Raw genomic sequence first — 17,785 nt, 5'->3', positions numbered from 1 at the left:
GCTCGCGTCGGGCTGCGGCGCGGGTTCAAGAGTTCACGCGTCCCTGCGCGGCTGCCGGAGGGCCGCGGGCACCGGCGCTGCCCGCCCGAACAAAGCTGCCCGCGGCCGGGGCACCGCGGCGGCCGCGCCGGCATCCCCCGCGCCCGCCCCTGGCCCCGCGGAGCCCGGGGAGCCTCTTCCCTCCGGGGCGTGCGGAGCCTCCTCTCAGCTAAAACTTCAGTCCCGCGGAGACTTCTGCAAAGTTCCGGGAAGTGCGGGGGGGAAAAATACGGGATATCTTATTGGCTTCGGGTTGCTTTTTGATTGTGTAACTCTGCCAGCTAAAAGGAGTGTTTTCTGGGCGATGAGGTTTTTCGTTGTCGCCTGCCTTTTTTGTGTCTTGTGGCTTGATTTGTCCGCAGTTCCCATCTCGGCGACGTTTAAAGGTAAAAGAGTCTCGGGGCTAAAAATACCCCGTCAAAATAGGTGCGCTTATAGATAGATGACTTTGCATTTGGTTCTGAAAGTGGTCGGACGTGTCTGATAAGATTAATAGATAATCAAGTCAGAAGGACTGGTGCAATCATCTAGTGTGGCCTCTTCATAATGCAGGCCATAGGATTTATTTTTCCCCCCCAGTCTGTGTTTGAAACAAGAGTTTACGTTTTAGAAGGTGCAGTTGAAAATTTCTAGTGAGGCAAAATTCAGCACAATTCTTGGTAAAGTATACAAATATACTGATTTGTATTTTATTTCTGATCTGAAGAGGGCTATCTTTAGTTTCTGGCCACTAAATCTTACTTACAGCCCATTGACACTGAAAATCCCATTAAATATCATATTTTCTTGACTATGAATTCTTATGAATTTTGCTTAGCTTCTTGCTTTACTTACTTTTCTTAAGAACAAGAACATAATCTTTTGAAGTTTGTTACCAGATATTTTATTATTTTTTTTTTTGCTACTTTAGTTATTCTCCCAGTTTTCTCTTACATTCCCTCCAATCTATTGTCACCCTTCCTGAGTTGTGGACATTGCATTTGAGAAGCAATTAAGTCAATATTAAGTAAGAAGATCATAAGACCTCCCTGAGATGTGAGACTCTAGTTTCCCTATTTCCCATGGAATTGCAAGGATGGGTGGTTTTTTGGACAAACCCTTACCCCATGAAGCTGTTTAGCCAGGTTCTCTGCAGAATTGACTACCTGGCAAAGTAAGGTCTCCTATCATCCTTTCCAGTCTTTCTTCTTAATTGTTAACTGCTTTTGATCATGTCACTCACATCCACCAAAACCAGCATAGCAACATTTCCTTTCTATGTTGCTTTTGCCAGTTCTCATCATCTGTTGAGGATCATGCCCTCTATTCCAGGAGGGAGGTTTGGATTTTCCAGGTCATTTAAGAATATGTGGTGCAGAAGCAAAAGTGGATTTCTGAGGGATCTTAGAAGAAATGCAACTGCTCGATGATTTTTTTTCTATATTCAGAAAAAAAAAATACCCTGGTTTTAAAACATAACCTTAATCTTTTTAATAACTGCTATATTAATGCAGTTCAAATTGCATATTTTGGGAATTCCTTAATTGAAATGTCATGGAGAAAAGTCCCAAGACAACTACTGTGCCGAAACTCACTGGATCAATGCCTGCTACCTCTACCAATCAAATTAGTATTACTGCATCCATATACGATCTGACAATATTTATGCTGTGCTTCAGGAGACAATGTCAAGAAGACCTTGCTTTAGCTCTTTAAAGTTTCATCTCAAGGCTTTGTACACGGTGATGAATGATGCGTTTATAATGTGTTGACTAAAACATTAAAACTTTTTTTTATCTGTAGCAAGAAGAGGGAGAACACTATGAATCATGTTTTGTGCTTGAAGTTCTCCTGAACTGGGTTCTTGGAGCTCATGTCATTTTAATAAGAAATAATTTACCCTGTTGGACACAGTGTTAAGTAGAGTCTGGGCTTGCAGAGGTGTTTTGGTTCCTCTGTAACATTTGTCTTTGTATGGATGGAGCCAGTTGCTGGGGGATTGGGATGCAAGAGTGATTCCTGTCGCTGCCAAGGCTTGCACCAGCCTGGAAGGAAATTGTGAAGGTATAGATGTACTGTAAGGGAATATGCTGTCCATGTTCTTGACTTGTGTTACAGATCACTTCACATTTTTCAAAATGGTGTTTCTGATTGTGGCTGACAGGTAGTCACCTAAACAGCTGAAGCTGCATTAGCCTGATGTTAAATTAAAAAATGTCTGTCATGTTCATCTGGTACTTGCTGGAAAAGAATTCAGCCTTTAGGTGATACAGATAACAATATTTCATTCAAATTTCATTTCATATTGATGCTGTTGCAGGCTGTGTCGTGGCAGGCCATGTTCCCTTTGTGTGGAGAGCCGTGTTCACAGTCTCAGCTCATCAGAATGATTTCTCCTCCCTACAAGCGTTGCTCCTGTCTTCCTGCGCTTCACTTCAGCCATCTGGTTTTTATCCTGCTCCTTATTTCTTGCAGGCACTGTTTTGTCTGTGCAATGGCACTATTCTTATCAACTGAAAGGAAATGTGTGGTGAAGTGTTATAAGGACATTGCTACCAGGCCTGCTGTGACATAACCGTTCCCATGGAACGGGAGAAGATGGTGAACTGGGGATGGAAGCTGGTGGAAATCACCTGAATCACTGTGTTAACTGAGCAGGGATCGCTCCTGCTGAGGAGCATTTTGGGACAGTGCAGCCACACAGCCCCATAGCAGGGGGCTAAGGGGATGCTCCTGCCCTCTGCTTTCCCTTTCCCCCCCACCTCTTACACGGACTGTCAGCATCCTCAAGGAATTTGTGATGGTTTGATGGGCACACTGCCACTCTGACCTTTTACTGTAGCTGCTGGAAAACCTTACTTCTGTGCTGAAAATGTCCTTTTGTGGCACAGCCTAAAGCTATTGAATAGCAGAGAAGGTATGTGCTTACTGGTTATTTGCTAGAGAAAAACATGGTATTCAGAAAACAGGTGAACGTGTAATAGTTTGAGAGACTCGTAATTGCTTGGAAAGAGAAATAGGAACAGGTGGTAATGGATGAGGTTTCTGGTTTAGTTTATGTCTGACTTGAGGTTTTATTCAGAGAAGGATTTTTAGGAGTGGAGAGATCTCACGGTTCTTGTTTGGTTTTTCCCACAGCTCTAGGACTCAAATCTTCTGCTATATGTGATTAAAAGTCAGTCACAATTATTTCGCTGGTGTTGTAAATTTTATGGTGGCTGCCATGGCCTTTGTTTCTTTATGCCCAGTAATCTTCTGTCCATTTCTACCCTACCCAAACACATGGGGTTTTATATGGTTTAATTCAAGATGGTTCTTTGCAATAGATAACACTGGCATTTGGTTAGTGTGGTCTGTGTTCATAACAGCCAATCTAAGATAATGAGTTAGTTACAGTGAGAGTTCATATGCAAAGTTACATAGGCAGGGGACCAATACTTTTGTTATAAATGGTTATGATGGGTTTTTTAACTCTGTTTTGCATAGCTGTCAAACTAATGCTTATTGTAACAGCTGTATGATAATTGTGATTTAGTCAAGGCTCAATTTTAAATTCTAATGGATTTTTGCACAGCTATAGAAACTCTAAAAGTGCAGACAGCGTGTTTTAGAAAAGAGCAGAACATTTTCTTTCATCAAATGAAATTGTTCTGAGAGGTGAAACCGATGTTTGTCGTTAAACACACATCCTGCAAAAAGTTCCCTATGGCGTAGTATTTTAAATGTTGAAAAGAAAGCTCGTAATCTGGGAATACACTTAGAACATTTGCTATTAAAAGGCACAGGAAGATTAAATAAACATATAGAAAGGTAGGTCAGTTTCAAATCTTACCAAACTTTCTGTCATAGTTTATATCTAAAACATTTATAAACATTTATACATGCAAAATAAACACCAGGAATCTATGGTGTAGCACAGATACCTTACAGGGACTTGCTAGCTTTTCTTGGTCTCCTTTTCTCTTTCTTTTTTTTTTTTCATTTGTTTTAACCTGCATTCAGCACACACTGAGATCACAGCTGTGAGAAGGTCAAAGATTGAACAGAGGCTGAATGCTTTCTTGCTCTACGTCCCATCGCTTTTCCCAGGTGCAGATGTGTGGTCATCTTGCAAAATCTTTGCTAGAGTTTCTAAATGAGCCAGACAGGCTTGTTTGGAATTACCTGCTGCTCGCTTTATTTCATTTAATGCCAGCTTCACGTGAAACATTTCAAGCCGTGTCTGTCACTCTGCTGCAGTGAGCGGTGGTGACACAGAGGAGCGTGCAGAAGGAACGAGCTGAAACTTAGTCTGAGGGTGCAGTTACATGAGATGGCTGAACTGGCTGCTGCTGAAAGGGGCTCCCTTCCTCCTCCCCTGTGCTGGCTCTGGTGTTTGTGCAACTGCACGGGGAGCTGGTCTCGTTTGTTAATCCGTGAGGAAACTGTCCTGGCTGAAATGGTGAACGGCTTGAACTGGGGAGCTGTGCTGGTGTACCTGGGCTGTCAGACTGGGATCCAGGGGTGGCACCAGGGAACGAGCAGGGAGCAGAGCTGGAAGGAGTGAGCTGTGTGTCCTTGGCAGAGATTCTTCCTGGCAGTCTTGGACACGTTTTAGATGGGCTCAGTCTTGCCACGTCACTGTCTTTAATGAACATCCCACCCAAACTGTACCACCTGCTGCCCTGCCAGGAGCACTCGGTAGGTGTCTGTCTTAGCTGAGTGCTTGACCTCTCTTGAGATCACCTGGAATGATATTTTGGATGTGAGCCCTTTCCCACAGAGGCAACAACTTCAACACAGGTTACTGAATACCTTGTTCTGAAAGAAAGGGGGGGTTGTATTCTTCCACCTATGCAAAAAGTGTTTCAGTCCCATAGATGTATTTTACCTTTCATCCCGTTAACTTTAACTGTAGGTGTTTACCTTATACCCCTTTGTTTCTTCTGTGCTTTTGCCCACCTTTTATTTTTACTTGGAGATGCTGTTGATTCTGGCATAAAGCTGTCATAGGAAGGAGGTTGTTTTTAGAAAAATCTTTGTTCCTGTCAGGAAAAAAGCACCTGTGACTGAACAACATTGATTCTGAACAATACCAGAGCTCTTATAGAGTGGGTGTATTTGCTTGGATATTTTTGTTGTATTTTGTCAAAGCATTCACAAATTTGCATGTTAAAAAGTTACTTTGTATGGTGGGTGCCTATTCCATACGTGAAACAAACAAAGAAAAAAACCAAAAACCAGTTAAAAGGCAGCATATTAATAGTCTCACTTCAAACCTCCCTTAGCAGCCTTAAAGGGTGACAAAAATAACTTTGAGCAGCATGCAGAGTTCAGCCTTTCCAGCAGGGCATTTTTTGCTGTCCCATGCAAGTGACAGGGAAAGGAAAATTCTTAGAATTTTTAAGCAAAGAGAAATGTCCTCAGAGAGGATGGAGCGCTTGGTTATTAAATACTAGATTTACTTGTCCCACTGGGCAGATTTCATAGTTTTTGGGCTTACTTCTGCTATTGTCTCACCTCTTGTTACATTCCCTCTTTTGTTTCATTGCTCTGGACAGACACTTGCATCCTCAGAACCTTTCTGGCTATGGGCTACAGCAGGGAGCTCTTATTCCTGTATCTCTGCATGCTTGGAAGTTTCTTACTCCAAAACAATTCAGCAGGAACATACATATGTTTAGACAAGCTTTTATTTGCCCATATTGCTTTTCTTCTTTTTCATCTTCCCTCTACATGCCTTACCTGTGTTGCTTGCTTAGGACTTGTAGAAGTGCAACCAATTACACTCAGCAGGAAGAAGGCACCCTTAGGCATCCTTATCTTAGAGTAATAGTGTTTACATAGGAGGATACAAAGGAACATTTATTCCTTAATAACCCTGTAGGAATGATACTCGGGGCTGTCATACATCTAGATTTCCTTGGAGATAGCCCTCTTTGTGTGAGAAGAGGTGGAGGGCTCTAGCTCTTCATCTAGCATTTCCAGATGTCTGGCAGCATCTGGAATTCCAGAACCTGCCAGACAAAGGGCCCGCAGCTCCCGTGTGGTGTGTGTGCAGCTGGGAGGGTGTTCTGTGGTGACACTGAATGTACCAGTGTGTGCTGCACGTTCCATGGTGCTCTTCTTTCTGACCAGGAAATCCCTTTCAGAAAGATGGCAGCTCAGTGCTTCACACCACATCCTGTTTACTTTCTCTCGTCTTCGTGTCAAAAATTCCAGTGCTAGACAGTGAATAATCCTTCAATCCCTGTGTTCCTCCCATTTCATTATTCTCTGCTGAGTCTGCCAAGAATAGGATTTCTAATAAGTTTTTCTTGAATGTGAACATTTGCTCATTTGCTGTGCAAAGAGTTTTCGTAGACAGCCAACTTCTTCAGACTCCCAGCACAACCATGTGTTAACTACCTTCAGTTGCTGGCACTGGTGACCTGGATGTTACTGATACTCCAGCACCACTGGAAAGAGATGGGATTTTCATCTTTTCCCCTCCAAAAAAACCTTCATTTTATTTTTTTTTAAGAGAATACAGATTTTTCACCAATTAAAGGATATTTTTTTGGTGCGTGCGTGTGTATATACTGGTTTGATCTCAACACTTGCTTTTGTTTAGATAGCTGCATGATCATCAGGAAATCTTAAATCAATATCTGAGGCATATTCAAGGAATTTGATTCATATAGTGGAGTTTTTCCCCATCTCAAAATAAATGCCATGTAGCTGTAACTGTTTTTCTACAGTTTTGAACAGTGTAGTTTTTTTAGTTTTCAGAAGCAGCCGTGTTCACGTGGTATTTTCAGCTAAATAGTGACTGGTGACAACGTGGCAGCCAAGGTCCTCTTTGCAAGGTTAGAAATGTAAATTTAAACCTGTTTTGGGATGAAGAGGTGTAAGAGCTAAATTCAAGGGCTGTGCTCATTTTCCTCACGAAATTAGATAATAACACCCTGTGATGTTTCCTTTAATGTAAAGGACTCTTTGCAGCATTTTATGATGAACTGTGTTGTTAATGTGTTGGATCTTTCCTGGGCACACCTCCTAAATTGGGGTAGGAGTGGTGTTAGTCATAGGGGTGCCTCAGTTTTGAATCTGAAGGAGCTCATGTGAGCTGCTTGGCCCTTGTAGTGTGTTGTGGGGTGGGGAAGACACTGTAGATATGTAGATAGATGTTCTGGGAGGCTTAGGGCCCATTTAATGGCCCTGAGTTTTTGGCTGTGTGGATGATCAAGGATAGCAAGGTTTGTGGTCTCAGGTGTGGGCAGTGAGTAGATGCCTCTATTTTGTTCCAGCTCTGTGGCCCCTGATCTTCACAGGGTCCAATATATTGGGTACCGAGCTCTTAGAAAATTTAACTTCACCAAACCTTGAAAAACTGACTCTTATTTCAGTACTGAGTGTTTGAGACTCGATGGTGAGGGCTGTGATTCTGGGTGGGTTAGTAGCTGTGCCTTAGTTTCCCTAGATTAAAGGAGAAGATATTTCATGGATTATGTCCCTGTAAACTGCTTAGGGATGTGGTAATGAAAAGATGTGCTGCCAAAGGTGACTCTGTGGCTGTATAGCACATATTTGCACTCCTTACCTCTTTTGTGGTGAAAATCTCAACTTCAGCACCGTTTTTTCCCATATAACTGGAAAATAAAGGGTTTATTAAGGAATGGGATATCAAGTATTCCAATAGTAGCCTAAAGGTAAGACTCAACCTTGCCACAGAATACGATGCTGTAATAGCTGTGGGAGGATGAGGGTTGAGAAGCATTTCAATAACTGAAATGAATTGTATTTTTAATAAGACACTGATGTGGCCAGGCCACATCTTGAGATAATGCTCTGATGATTTTTATATTTTGAAATAAAATTTTCTTATTAAAAGTAATGAAATCTTTTTGTGTGTATCTCAGCCAACGGTAATAGAGGATTATGCTGTGTGCTCAACCATTAATACTGGAATGATCTAGAGAAGAGTTTTGAACATCTCCCAAGTATGCTTTTGACAGCAGAATAGCATCACATATTGCAGAAGAAGTGTTAGATTTCCATTACTGTCTGTTACAAAAGTCTTTTGAAATTGTGAGTAAAGGCCTAGGAGTGAAGTTTTGCTAATTTAAAAAAATCACGGCTATTTCTCTCCGTGCTGGGTAAAGAAAAAGTTCTTTCATGGAGGAAAGGTAAGAGAAGAGGGTAAATAAATGTAGTGACAAAATAATCCAGTGTCTTAAAAGCCCAGAAAATAAGATTGCAGAGCTTTCTGTGGTGTGAGCTACTCAGACCATAATGGGTACTTGTTTTTCTGCAGGGAGTGGTAGAGTAGAAGCTGTCAGGGAAGATGTAAAAATCCCCAAAACATTGCTTGACAAACAAATGCCTTAAAATTATTTCTGACACTGCTTTATAATATAAATTGGGAGGATATGTGGACCTATCAGTGTCTGTTTGCATGTGGAGAGTGATGATACTGAGTTAATAAGTATATCAAAGTTAAGTTCCAGTATGCAGAGTAGAATGACTGAAAGCTCCTCTCTAGACCTTGAAATCTTAAAAAGTGCATCAGGAGCTCAAAACTGGCCTTGTTGTAGGATAGTTTAGTTTTAGTTAGTCTTTATAAGCTGCAAAATTTCTGATAGAAGATTGCTTTAGTTAGGTTTCAAAGATATTTTTTTTTTTTTGGTCAAAACCAAGAGAAGTGGTTGAAGTATTTGCCAATTCTGATTTAAAAAAAAAGAAAAAGGAGAGAAAAAGATGATTTTGTTAGATGTCTTGCATTTCAGCCATAGATGACCTCATCAAAAAGCTGATTTAGAGTGTATACCTTAAAAAATAAGACCATTAGGTAGTTTGTCCAGTCCCTCCATAGTAACTGAAGTTGAAGTCTCTGAATAGCTCAGTTCTATCTGAATATTGTCTTGAAACCATGTATGTGAAAAGCAGAGTTTAACTGATTTTTTTGAAAACAGAATTATATTGTCTTTGTTATTAAGAACTCCACAGGTTACTTAATCAGACAAGCCAGCACTTGCACTGAGGCACTGAAGTACCAGTGAGACTATTTTGGCTTTCCTGAAGCGGTTTTGGGCTTTTCATTTTTAAAAGGATCAAGCATGAGGAGTTGAGACACATTAATGTGGGAATAAAAGGGAGATGGACCTTTTTAGCAATAAAATCTCTTTTTTTCCTTTGAAATGTGACATGTATTCAGGTGAAGAATCACAGGAACAGCGTGAACTTTTGCTCACTCAGGCAGTTCCCTGCATGTAATTTTCTACCTCAAAATCGATTTCTTAGAAGCTCCTTATCTTCGCTCCTAGAAAGCAAGGAAGTAATGAGTGTTTCCTCTCAAAAGTAGCTCCAGGCAACCTTCAGTCCACATTGTGTCAGTCTCAGCCCTGCTCTTGGTGGCTCTGCATTTGAATTGAAATGGGAAATCATCATTATAGCTTCATCTTTAATGAAAGAGTGAAGGGTGATTGCCTTTGGTATGTTACAATGTGATATATTCTACACGAGATAGGTAGTGGGTAATTGCATTAAAGGGGAAGAATGTGGCACAGCCAACAGACAGTTGAGATTGTTGATAAAATGCTCCTCTTGTGTGTTTTACTGAGATACCTCAGTACCAGATTCTATATTTTCCATCTTTTCAAGAGTCACGTATCTTGAAAAATAACATTGTTAGATAGTTAATAATACTTATTGACATGTCTTTATTTCTTGTTATAATTCCAAAACAGGCTAAGCAAATACTGAAGTTGTGTGGTGTTCTTAAAAGAGTGCCATATGTACCTTTTAAGATGTATCAATTTTAGAGATGCTTCTAATTTCTCAGATGTGGACTTCTATTTTTCGAGTAGCAAATCAGTTTTTTCTTTTGTCTCTTGGACACCATAACTGTTCTAGACTGTTAAATATTCTTTGTGCAAATGTGAGTGGAATCTTCAAACATTAAGGTTTGTTTTGTCTTGTGTAATCTAATGTGAGGATCAGGGAAATTAGATGCAGAGAGTAGGCTGGTTTCCTATTTTTCCTAAGCCTGCCAACATTTTCAAGCTTCAAATAAAATTTGTTCTTGCAGTGTCTTCCCTCTTCCCTCCAGTATGTGTCTGGGAAATAGAGGTGAAAAATCACATCTTGTATACATTTAAAAAAATACTTTGCACTGAAGCGAGTCTCTGGGCTGAGGAGTTTGTTTTCCATTCTTTTCCTTTGGTATTTCTGATGCATTTTCTACTGTCTTTAAGGGCTCACTTTTCAACTTCCAGAAGTGTGTTGGACAGGAGTGATTCCATACTAACAGTATTGAATTTAATTAGCTTAGCAACTTTCTTCCTGGGCAACTCCCTCTGTCCTTTATGTTGCTGCTTCCATTTTTTGGATTCAAGTTATCTACCTGTAGCTTTGCTTTTAAATTTTAATTTTATTCTGAGCTGCAGATGAACCCCAGATGCTGAATTACATTCTAGTTTGATGTAGCAAACTGTGAACTCTTGCTGGTACAATGGGCAGCTGAAGGGCCATTTACCCTCCATTTCATCTGTATTAAATTCAAATAATGTTTCTGAGTAATACTCTTCCATTCTTTCTCCACGAGATGATTGAATAATGGCAAATTAATAAAGGTAGGTATTTAAGCAAAATAATAAATGCTGTATCTATTACTAAAATAATTCTTACTACAAACCTGCCAGCAGGTAATAGAAGCTGGAACTGCATTTTACATGCTTAAAATCAAATATAGTGGACAGAAAGAGCTGTAGGCTGCATATCAATTTCTATATCTTATATTGGAAATGGTGTTTTTAATGTTTAGAAGTGCATTTGTCATTTTTATGGCTTTGCTTTTGGTCTCTGACTGGAACTTGCTATTGCACAGCAAAGTAGCTGGTTGGAGAGAGATTCCTTTACCAGGTGTCTGAGCTTTGGGATAGAGAGGGAAATTTGAGTAATATTTCCCCTGTTTCATATATATGTCTCAAGTAAGATAAAATGGAGGGTGTGAGTTTTAAGGTACTTCCCTGCCAGCTATCACTGCTCTATTTAATCTCCTTTTTGGTGATTTAAGTAGAAGAGGGCTGTACAGAGAGCCATCATCTCACAGGAGCTCTTGTCTTCAGTAAGGCAGAACAGGCAGCCAAAAAATGAGATCAAGTTCCCTGGTCTACCTCAAATCTGATCACTTGTGTGCATGCTGGGTTGTTGCCTTTTTGTTTTCTTGGGCTTAGTTGTTCTGGTCTCAGACTTGTCAGCCTGAGTGGGAGCCCAGTGTTGGGGCACCGAGTTCCCTTCACAGGTGGTGGGAGCACCTCTGGGATCTCCTGGAGTCTGGAATCTCCTGTGCAACTGCTTGTCTTGTAGGTGTCCAGTTTCACTTTGAGCACAGCTTGGCATTTGAACACTTTGAAAGTGCTCTGTGATTTAACGTGGAGTTTTCTTTAGCAGTTTTCCTTTATATGAGAGGCAGGAGCTACAAGTGCCTAAGAACAAGGTATTGCACCCAAAAGTATCCTTTGCTCCTTAAGAGTTCTGGTCTGGCATTATAAGTTTCCCTAGAACTTGAATCATTGCTGTTGTTAAACTTAAAATAACCCCACCAAACCAAACCAAAAAAAAAAAAAAAAAGGAAAACCCAAACCCACAAAAACGAAATAAAAATCAAAACCCTTTAAAAACTGTGAAGCAGTAATGAAGAATTATCTAGAAAATAAAATAGAAAGATGAAAATGCCCCCTTTCCTTGTAATGATACTTCTTGTATTGAGTATTAAGTGAACTAAGATACTTGGTTTTAAGTGGTTTTGTTTCTGTGTTTCGCCTAGGAGAGCGAGGTTATTTGAAGGAAGTGAAAGAAATAAAAATACTTGTGTGTCTAGCGTTTATTGCAGCTAAATTTTGTTTCCATGTAAAAATGATACTTCCATCTGAGTTTGAAATTGAGAAATGCACCCATCACTTGTGTAAAGTGCAAACCTGATAATTGTCTTGGCAGGTGGTGAGTGCAATGTAAGCCAATAACCTTTTGCAGATGGAAACCTGAATTCATATGAAATTATTAAGATTGAAGAGTGCTTTGAAAATAAATTACTGTGAGAATAGCAGCACAAACAGATGTATGAAGAGTGGATTCTGGGATGACTTAATCTGGGCTAACAAAAAGGAGTTGTAAATCAAGGTTGAGGTATTTTAGTAACAATGAAATGCAAAGACTATATACATTTTTTTTCCACAAGTTTACTGCAGAGGTAACAGTCTTCTATTAGCCCAGCTAATGAAGCTGAAAAAAACAGATTAATACTTGAGTCGTTTCACTTTTATTGTGATAAGTTGTTTGTTTTTGTTTTTCATTGCATCATTACAGCAATGACAAATAATGATGATTCTTTATGGGACAGCTCTAAAAGGACACTTAAATATTCCACTAAAATTGAATGGATCTTCTCAATGAAAAATACTTTGCAGGGAACTGTTTTCTAAATTTGTGTGTCGAATTGGTATTATTTTCTAGCACTAATCACTCCATTGTGCAGTTAACTATGACAGTAAAAGTGGGAATCAGTGTGATAATCAGTGATAAGGGCCAAGTGTTTTTGGAACACTGTGTAGCAAATAATGATAACAAACAAAATACTGAGTAATGGGAATGTCTCTTCAGTAACTGATGTGAAATTTCAGTACAAGGGAGGACTTCTGGCAAACTTTGAAACAAGAGTACAAAGGGCTCGATAGCCACGAGGTTATTTATCATGGTGAATGTATGTTTGATATTCAAATTACATGCTGTATAAGTTGGTCTGTTTAAAAGATAAATTTTATAAAAAGAAACCCTAAGGCAGTAATCTTTCAGATTGCCGTGCTTGTTTAGGATAAGCTTATGTAAACTGCAGGCATATATGCAAGGCTTTTTGAGATAAGAATCTACATTCCAGCAACCAGTAATTATACAATAAACAATTAACTGCTCAAAGAAATACAAAGTTTTTATTGAAAGACAGATTCATTTTTGAGGTTGCGGTTGCATTAACTGTGGAGTTTATATTAAAAAAAAAAAAAACAACCAACCATCACATGCTTTGAGTGTTCTCAAAATGCTCATCAGAACTGGAATGTTGAGGTTCTGGTAATTAACAATGTTTCTGGGCTCCTAAATTTAGAGGTTATTTTGTATCCCAGTGTTAATTTCGGAGTCTTTCTTGTTCCAAAGTCTTTGTCCAAGTTTCTTTTACAAGTTACTTTTATCATTCCGAGCATTCGGCCTCTGGTCTGCGGGTGTGTGTGTGTTGGGCCGTCTAGTAGCCCTTGTGTGTGCTGTACCTGCCCTTTACAACGAAGGTGTTTATTGTAGAGGAGTGAAGAGGGGAGAATTAATCACAATCTTCACCAAACAACCAGAATAAGTAAAAGATTCAAATCAAAAAAACCCTAAACAACAAAACACACACACACACAACCCCCCCCCCCCCCAAATAAACAAATTTAAAAACAAGCAGCCAAAGAAACCCCCCTCAACAAATCAATTTTTCAGTTTCCCTGATTTTCAGTGATTAATCCACCTTTTTCCTCATGAACTTTTGCTGTTACAAGGTAAGAGGAGGAATGATGCAATATTCCTTGATATAATCTGTGCTGGTTTTTTTTGGATGTCCCTTCATCTGAAAGGATTTTTGCCTCAAAGTCTAGGCCCGGTTGCCTGGTACACCCCTGCAATGCCAAATGTGCTTCTCAGCCTGAAAATACCCCAATGGGAAAAAGAAGGTGTCCTGATGTATGAGTGATAGGTGGAGTAGGACTTCAGAGTTTGCCTTTAAAATGTCTGAAAGAGAAGTTGGCACCACGTACTTTTATGTAGGCAAATGCTTTAAGAGGACTTGAAAGAAAAACTAAGTAAAACCTATTTCTGTTGCACAGGGGAGGGTTTTGCAAGATCAGCATTTCTTTTGGTGAAGGTAATTCTTGTTGGCATTGTGTGTGCTGCCATGGTTCAGTTCAGAAACTTATTTTCTCATGTAGTGCATTTTTATTTATTAAAAAAAAAAAAATCACCTAAAGAAAACTTCACATCTCCTAAGTTTTAGGTTGGTTTTTTTCCCTAGCTATGCAAGTTTTCTCAAAAAACCCCAAACCACCTTAACTTTAGATTTTTTTCCTTGTGAAAATACTTGCACTTAAATTGGCTTTATTACATGCATAACGTTTTATGTGCAGAACACCCCTGCAATTTTTTTTCTTGTCTGGAAATAATTAAAACTTTTTAATGCCGTAAATAAAAGAAATAACCTCCAGTGTCATGCGATCGTGCCTGCCAGTTGTCCACAACAACGATGCCAATCGTTAGATTTCAGTCAGCATATCATGGAAATCAGTTGCTGATGCACAGTGTTGAACTGCCCAAAGATCTGTCCTCTACAGCACAAGCACGTGGATGTGCTGACTCTGAATTTGGGGCTTGGCAGTTCTCTAAGTCGCAGCGATTGCTGTGAAAGGTGTTAAAAGCGCTAGACAATGAGTGCCGCCGAGAAAAGCAGGGGCTGAGGTTCTTTGTTTTTCTAAAGGATTTTTGGTTCGTTCCTTAGGCCTGTGCTTTAGCCCTGGCACGTTGACTGCGGAGCGTTGCCGGAGTGGAAAATGCATCCCCTGACTGTGCATCTCAAGGCGGGGAAGTCCTGCTCAGACAGGCTCTTGCTAGTTCAGAACGTGTGGAGGTCGCAGTGCTCTTGGAGGCTCATCTGCCTCCTCTTGTCATCTTAATGAAAACGGAGCAAATCCAGCAGTGTTGCCAGTTTTTGTATTATTTGGTGTCTTCTATAAAAAGTTTCCCATGATGTCATGATTCCTGGCATCAAGTGTGCAGTTTTTCCCCGATGCAGAGTGACTGCCCCCTCATCCCAGGGGATGAAAGAGGATAAGGGAAGTCTCCCTTACGGCAGGCAGCAGGGAGGGCTGTGGGTGTCGTCGTTTGGGTTATTTTGGCATTTGTTTACAGTTGAATTTTGAACTTAAAGCGATCTCATATGTGCCCTGGAGTAAGTAGCAGCTACCTATAAACTTAACATCCAGAAAACAAGAAGAGAAGAAGATAAATGGTAACTTGGTCATGCTGGCCTTCATCTTTTCCCATTTGACAGGTGCTATACAGACCTGAGTCTCTGGAAGCTTGAAAGCTTTCGGGGTTTTGTTTTGCATCCCCCTCTCTTTTCTACTTTCTAAGTTGGAAATCATTAGGATTTTTGGCAAGTCCCTGATCTTGCTCAGTGTTAAAATTGCATTTATTTATTTTCTGCATTGTTGCTTTTGCACGGACCCTGACACTGTGTGTTTTCAGTTTGCTTTCATTAAACCTGATTAAAACATCACGTTAATTTAGATGTCTCATTTAAAAATGTTAAATAAAAGCTGTGAATCATTAACTTCCATTTAATGCTAAGAGGGCTGAAGATGGATTTGTCACTTTGTAGTGTTTTCGCTGTCAACTTTGTTAAATTGTCACAAAAGTACCAAAATCTTTAAAAGACTATTGCTCCTGCAGCTTCCTAGTCATTCCAGACTTTGACTTAAATGAGGTCCTGTAAGTTTTAATGGAGTTAGAAGTGGAAGTGCTAAAGTGGGCTTGTATTCGTAGTCATCTGCTTTGCAGACTTTATATCAGTAAATCATTACAAAAGGTGTCCAGCCAGTGTTTCTTACAGTTGAACTAGGAAGACCTGTGTCTTTCTGACCTAGTCCATTATAAACTTTTCCATGATCAGCTTTGCTTTCTGTAAGGTTGCTTGTTTTTTTTTTTCTCCTCCCCCTTTGGCTTGTCAGGTCTCATCATACTTTATCTGCTTAACATTTTTAGTGATATCGTGGCACTACTACATCTCTCCTTTATTTCTGCAACTTTTTGACTTGCGATTGGAATTTCATGATTGATCTTTGTTTCTGTAGCTGTATATTTTTGTTAATAATGTTTCATTTCTCCCTTAGCTTAAGCTATGGAGGAGGACATTCATCACATTCAGAAACAGACCTTCACAGACAGACATACACAGCTTCTCATCAGCTTCCTGGATACTCTGCTACACAACATCCTACTGGTAACTCTCCATGTCATGAGAATACTGCTTAAATAGCTACAGAGAAAAAAAAAAACCCAACTGTTAAGTAATTTAGATTCAAGTTGATGGATTTTATAATCAGAGGGAGTTTGTCCTGCAGGTGGTAGCAAGTGGTATTAGAAAACCTGACTTTGTGGCAGAAAGTTAACAGTTGTTAGCTTTTATCAAAATCTCATAAGTAATAAGGAAAATATAAGAGGGGAGGGTAGGTTTAGTAACTTGTTGGCTTTTGAAGAAACTGCATTTGTTCTTTAAAATGCAGCTTTTCAGGATTGGGCCTATGCATGAGGGCCAAACATTAAACATGCCTCAGAACCAGCAGCAGCAATCCTGCCAGTTCTAGACCAGAGCAAACTGCAAACCTGATGCAAGTTGGAACTTGCTACTGCTGGTGCTTCCATGTGCAAACTGAGACAGTGCTGGGAGAACGTTACAATTTCTTTTAAATGTGGCAATAGGGTAGGCTGTGTTACATCTGCATCAGGATCTCTCTTTGATCCTGAACCTGATGATACCCTGTTTCCATGACAGGAGAAGACCTTTCACACTCGCTTTGCAACCCGGTTTTAAAGAAAAATGTTTGAGGTCATGTGCTGGCTGGAGTCTGGAGTCCCTTGGCCAGGTCCTCGATCAGGACAAGGGAGGGTCAGAACTGCAGTCTGGACATAATCTCAGTTGCTCACAGCTCTGGATCTCTCCAGTGCTTTCCATTGAGCCCCCTGCTATTGAAAGGTCTGAGCAGTGGGAAACACATGATGGTGTTTGTGGAATGCAACCAAAACTCCTTTTCATGTGCCCAGTCCTACAGAGATGTCCAAACTGCTACAACCTGCCCAAAGGGCACAAAGGATGATACAGAGAAGCTGAACCCATTTCAGGAGGAATTCTGAATGTGAAAATAGAACAGTGAATCTTCAGATGAAGGGAGAATTTTATAGGTGTACCTAAATATTGTTTTAAGCATGATATTTGACATACATTTAATAGTTCCAATTTACAGTTGTAGCAGTGTATAAGAGTTAAACCCAGAAAAAATCAATGTACTTTAGTAACAATGCTAATGTTTCATAATGTATTTCCTTTTTTGGGAATTACAAATGTATGTCCTTGTTATTTGATTGAGCTTCTTGGAATTTCGTCTGAATTGTCTGTTTTGTTTCATTTGCCTCCACCATCATCCAGGTCTTTCAGGAATATTTGATACCAGTATGCACAGTGCTGGAAGTAACACTAAGGAAACTTCTTCAGTTATGAATTTTCTCTCTGCTATCGAGTCTCGTACTGCTCAAACAGTCTCTTCAGGATCTACCCTTTTACCACAATTCAGGGCTCCTTCCTGGCAGACAGGTGAAAATTTCCTCTTGAAATAAAACTTTGTCATGATTATATTGAATGTTTGGGAAAATTTGAAACAAAAATGTCCCGACTGACTGAAAAAGCTGCATGTTTTCTACCCCTTTTACACCTCGATATTTAAGAATACCAAAATCAGTGAAATTGTATTAGCAGAAGAATTATATGAGCAGAAGTTCTGATTGTTTAGAAGGAATTTAGGTGCATAGGATGTCTAAAGAGTCAAATTTATTCTCCCAACTTTGTTTGGGATTAGTCCCAGTATCATCATAAGCATGTTCAGGTATACTACCTGTACATCCTAGCTGATCTTTCATTCTCAAGCTCTGTTCCCTATAACAGTTCTTCTGT

At 39.9% G+C, this 17,785-nt stretch overlaps 1 protein-coding gene across 4 annotated transcripts in view; it reads left to right on the top strand.

Annotated features, from left to right (window-relative positions):
* The first annotated feature begins 326 nt into the window (after positions 1–326).
* QSER1 (glutamine and serine rich 1) overlaps positions 327–17,785 on the top strand; it is a 43,137-nt gene continuing 25,678 nt past the window's right edge. The window contains exons 1-3 of one of the 4 annotated variants that reach the window (XM_027663348.1): positions 327–425; positions 15,951–16,060; positions 17,264–17,428. In XM_027663348.1, the coding sequence (XP_027519149.1) occupies positions 17,290–17,428 (139 nt within the window). In that variant the 5' untranslated portion in view covers positions 327–425; positions 15,951–16,060; positions 17,264–17,289. Of the gene's footprint in view, positions 426–15,366; positions 16,061–17,263; positions 17,429–17,785 lie in introns of those variants that run through there. The other 3 variants (XR_003530895.1, XM_027663347.1, XM_027663349.1) reach the window with 3 other exon arrangements.

Source organism: Corapipo altera, unplaced genomic scaffold, assembly GCF_003945725.1.
Source record: "Corapipo altera isolate COAL_440 unplaced genomic scaffold, ASM394572v1 100, whole genome shotgun sequence".
Taxonomy (NCBI): Eukaryota; Metazoa; Chordata; class Aves; order Passeriformes; family Pipridae; genus Corapipo; species Corapipo altera.
This window is presented reverse-complemented; position numbering and strand designations above follow the sequence as displayed.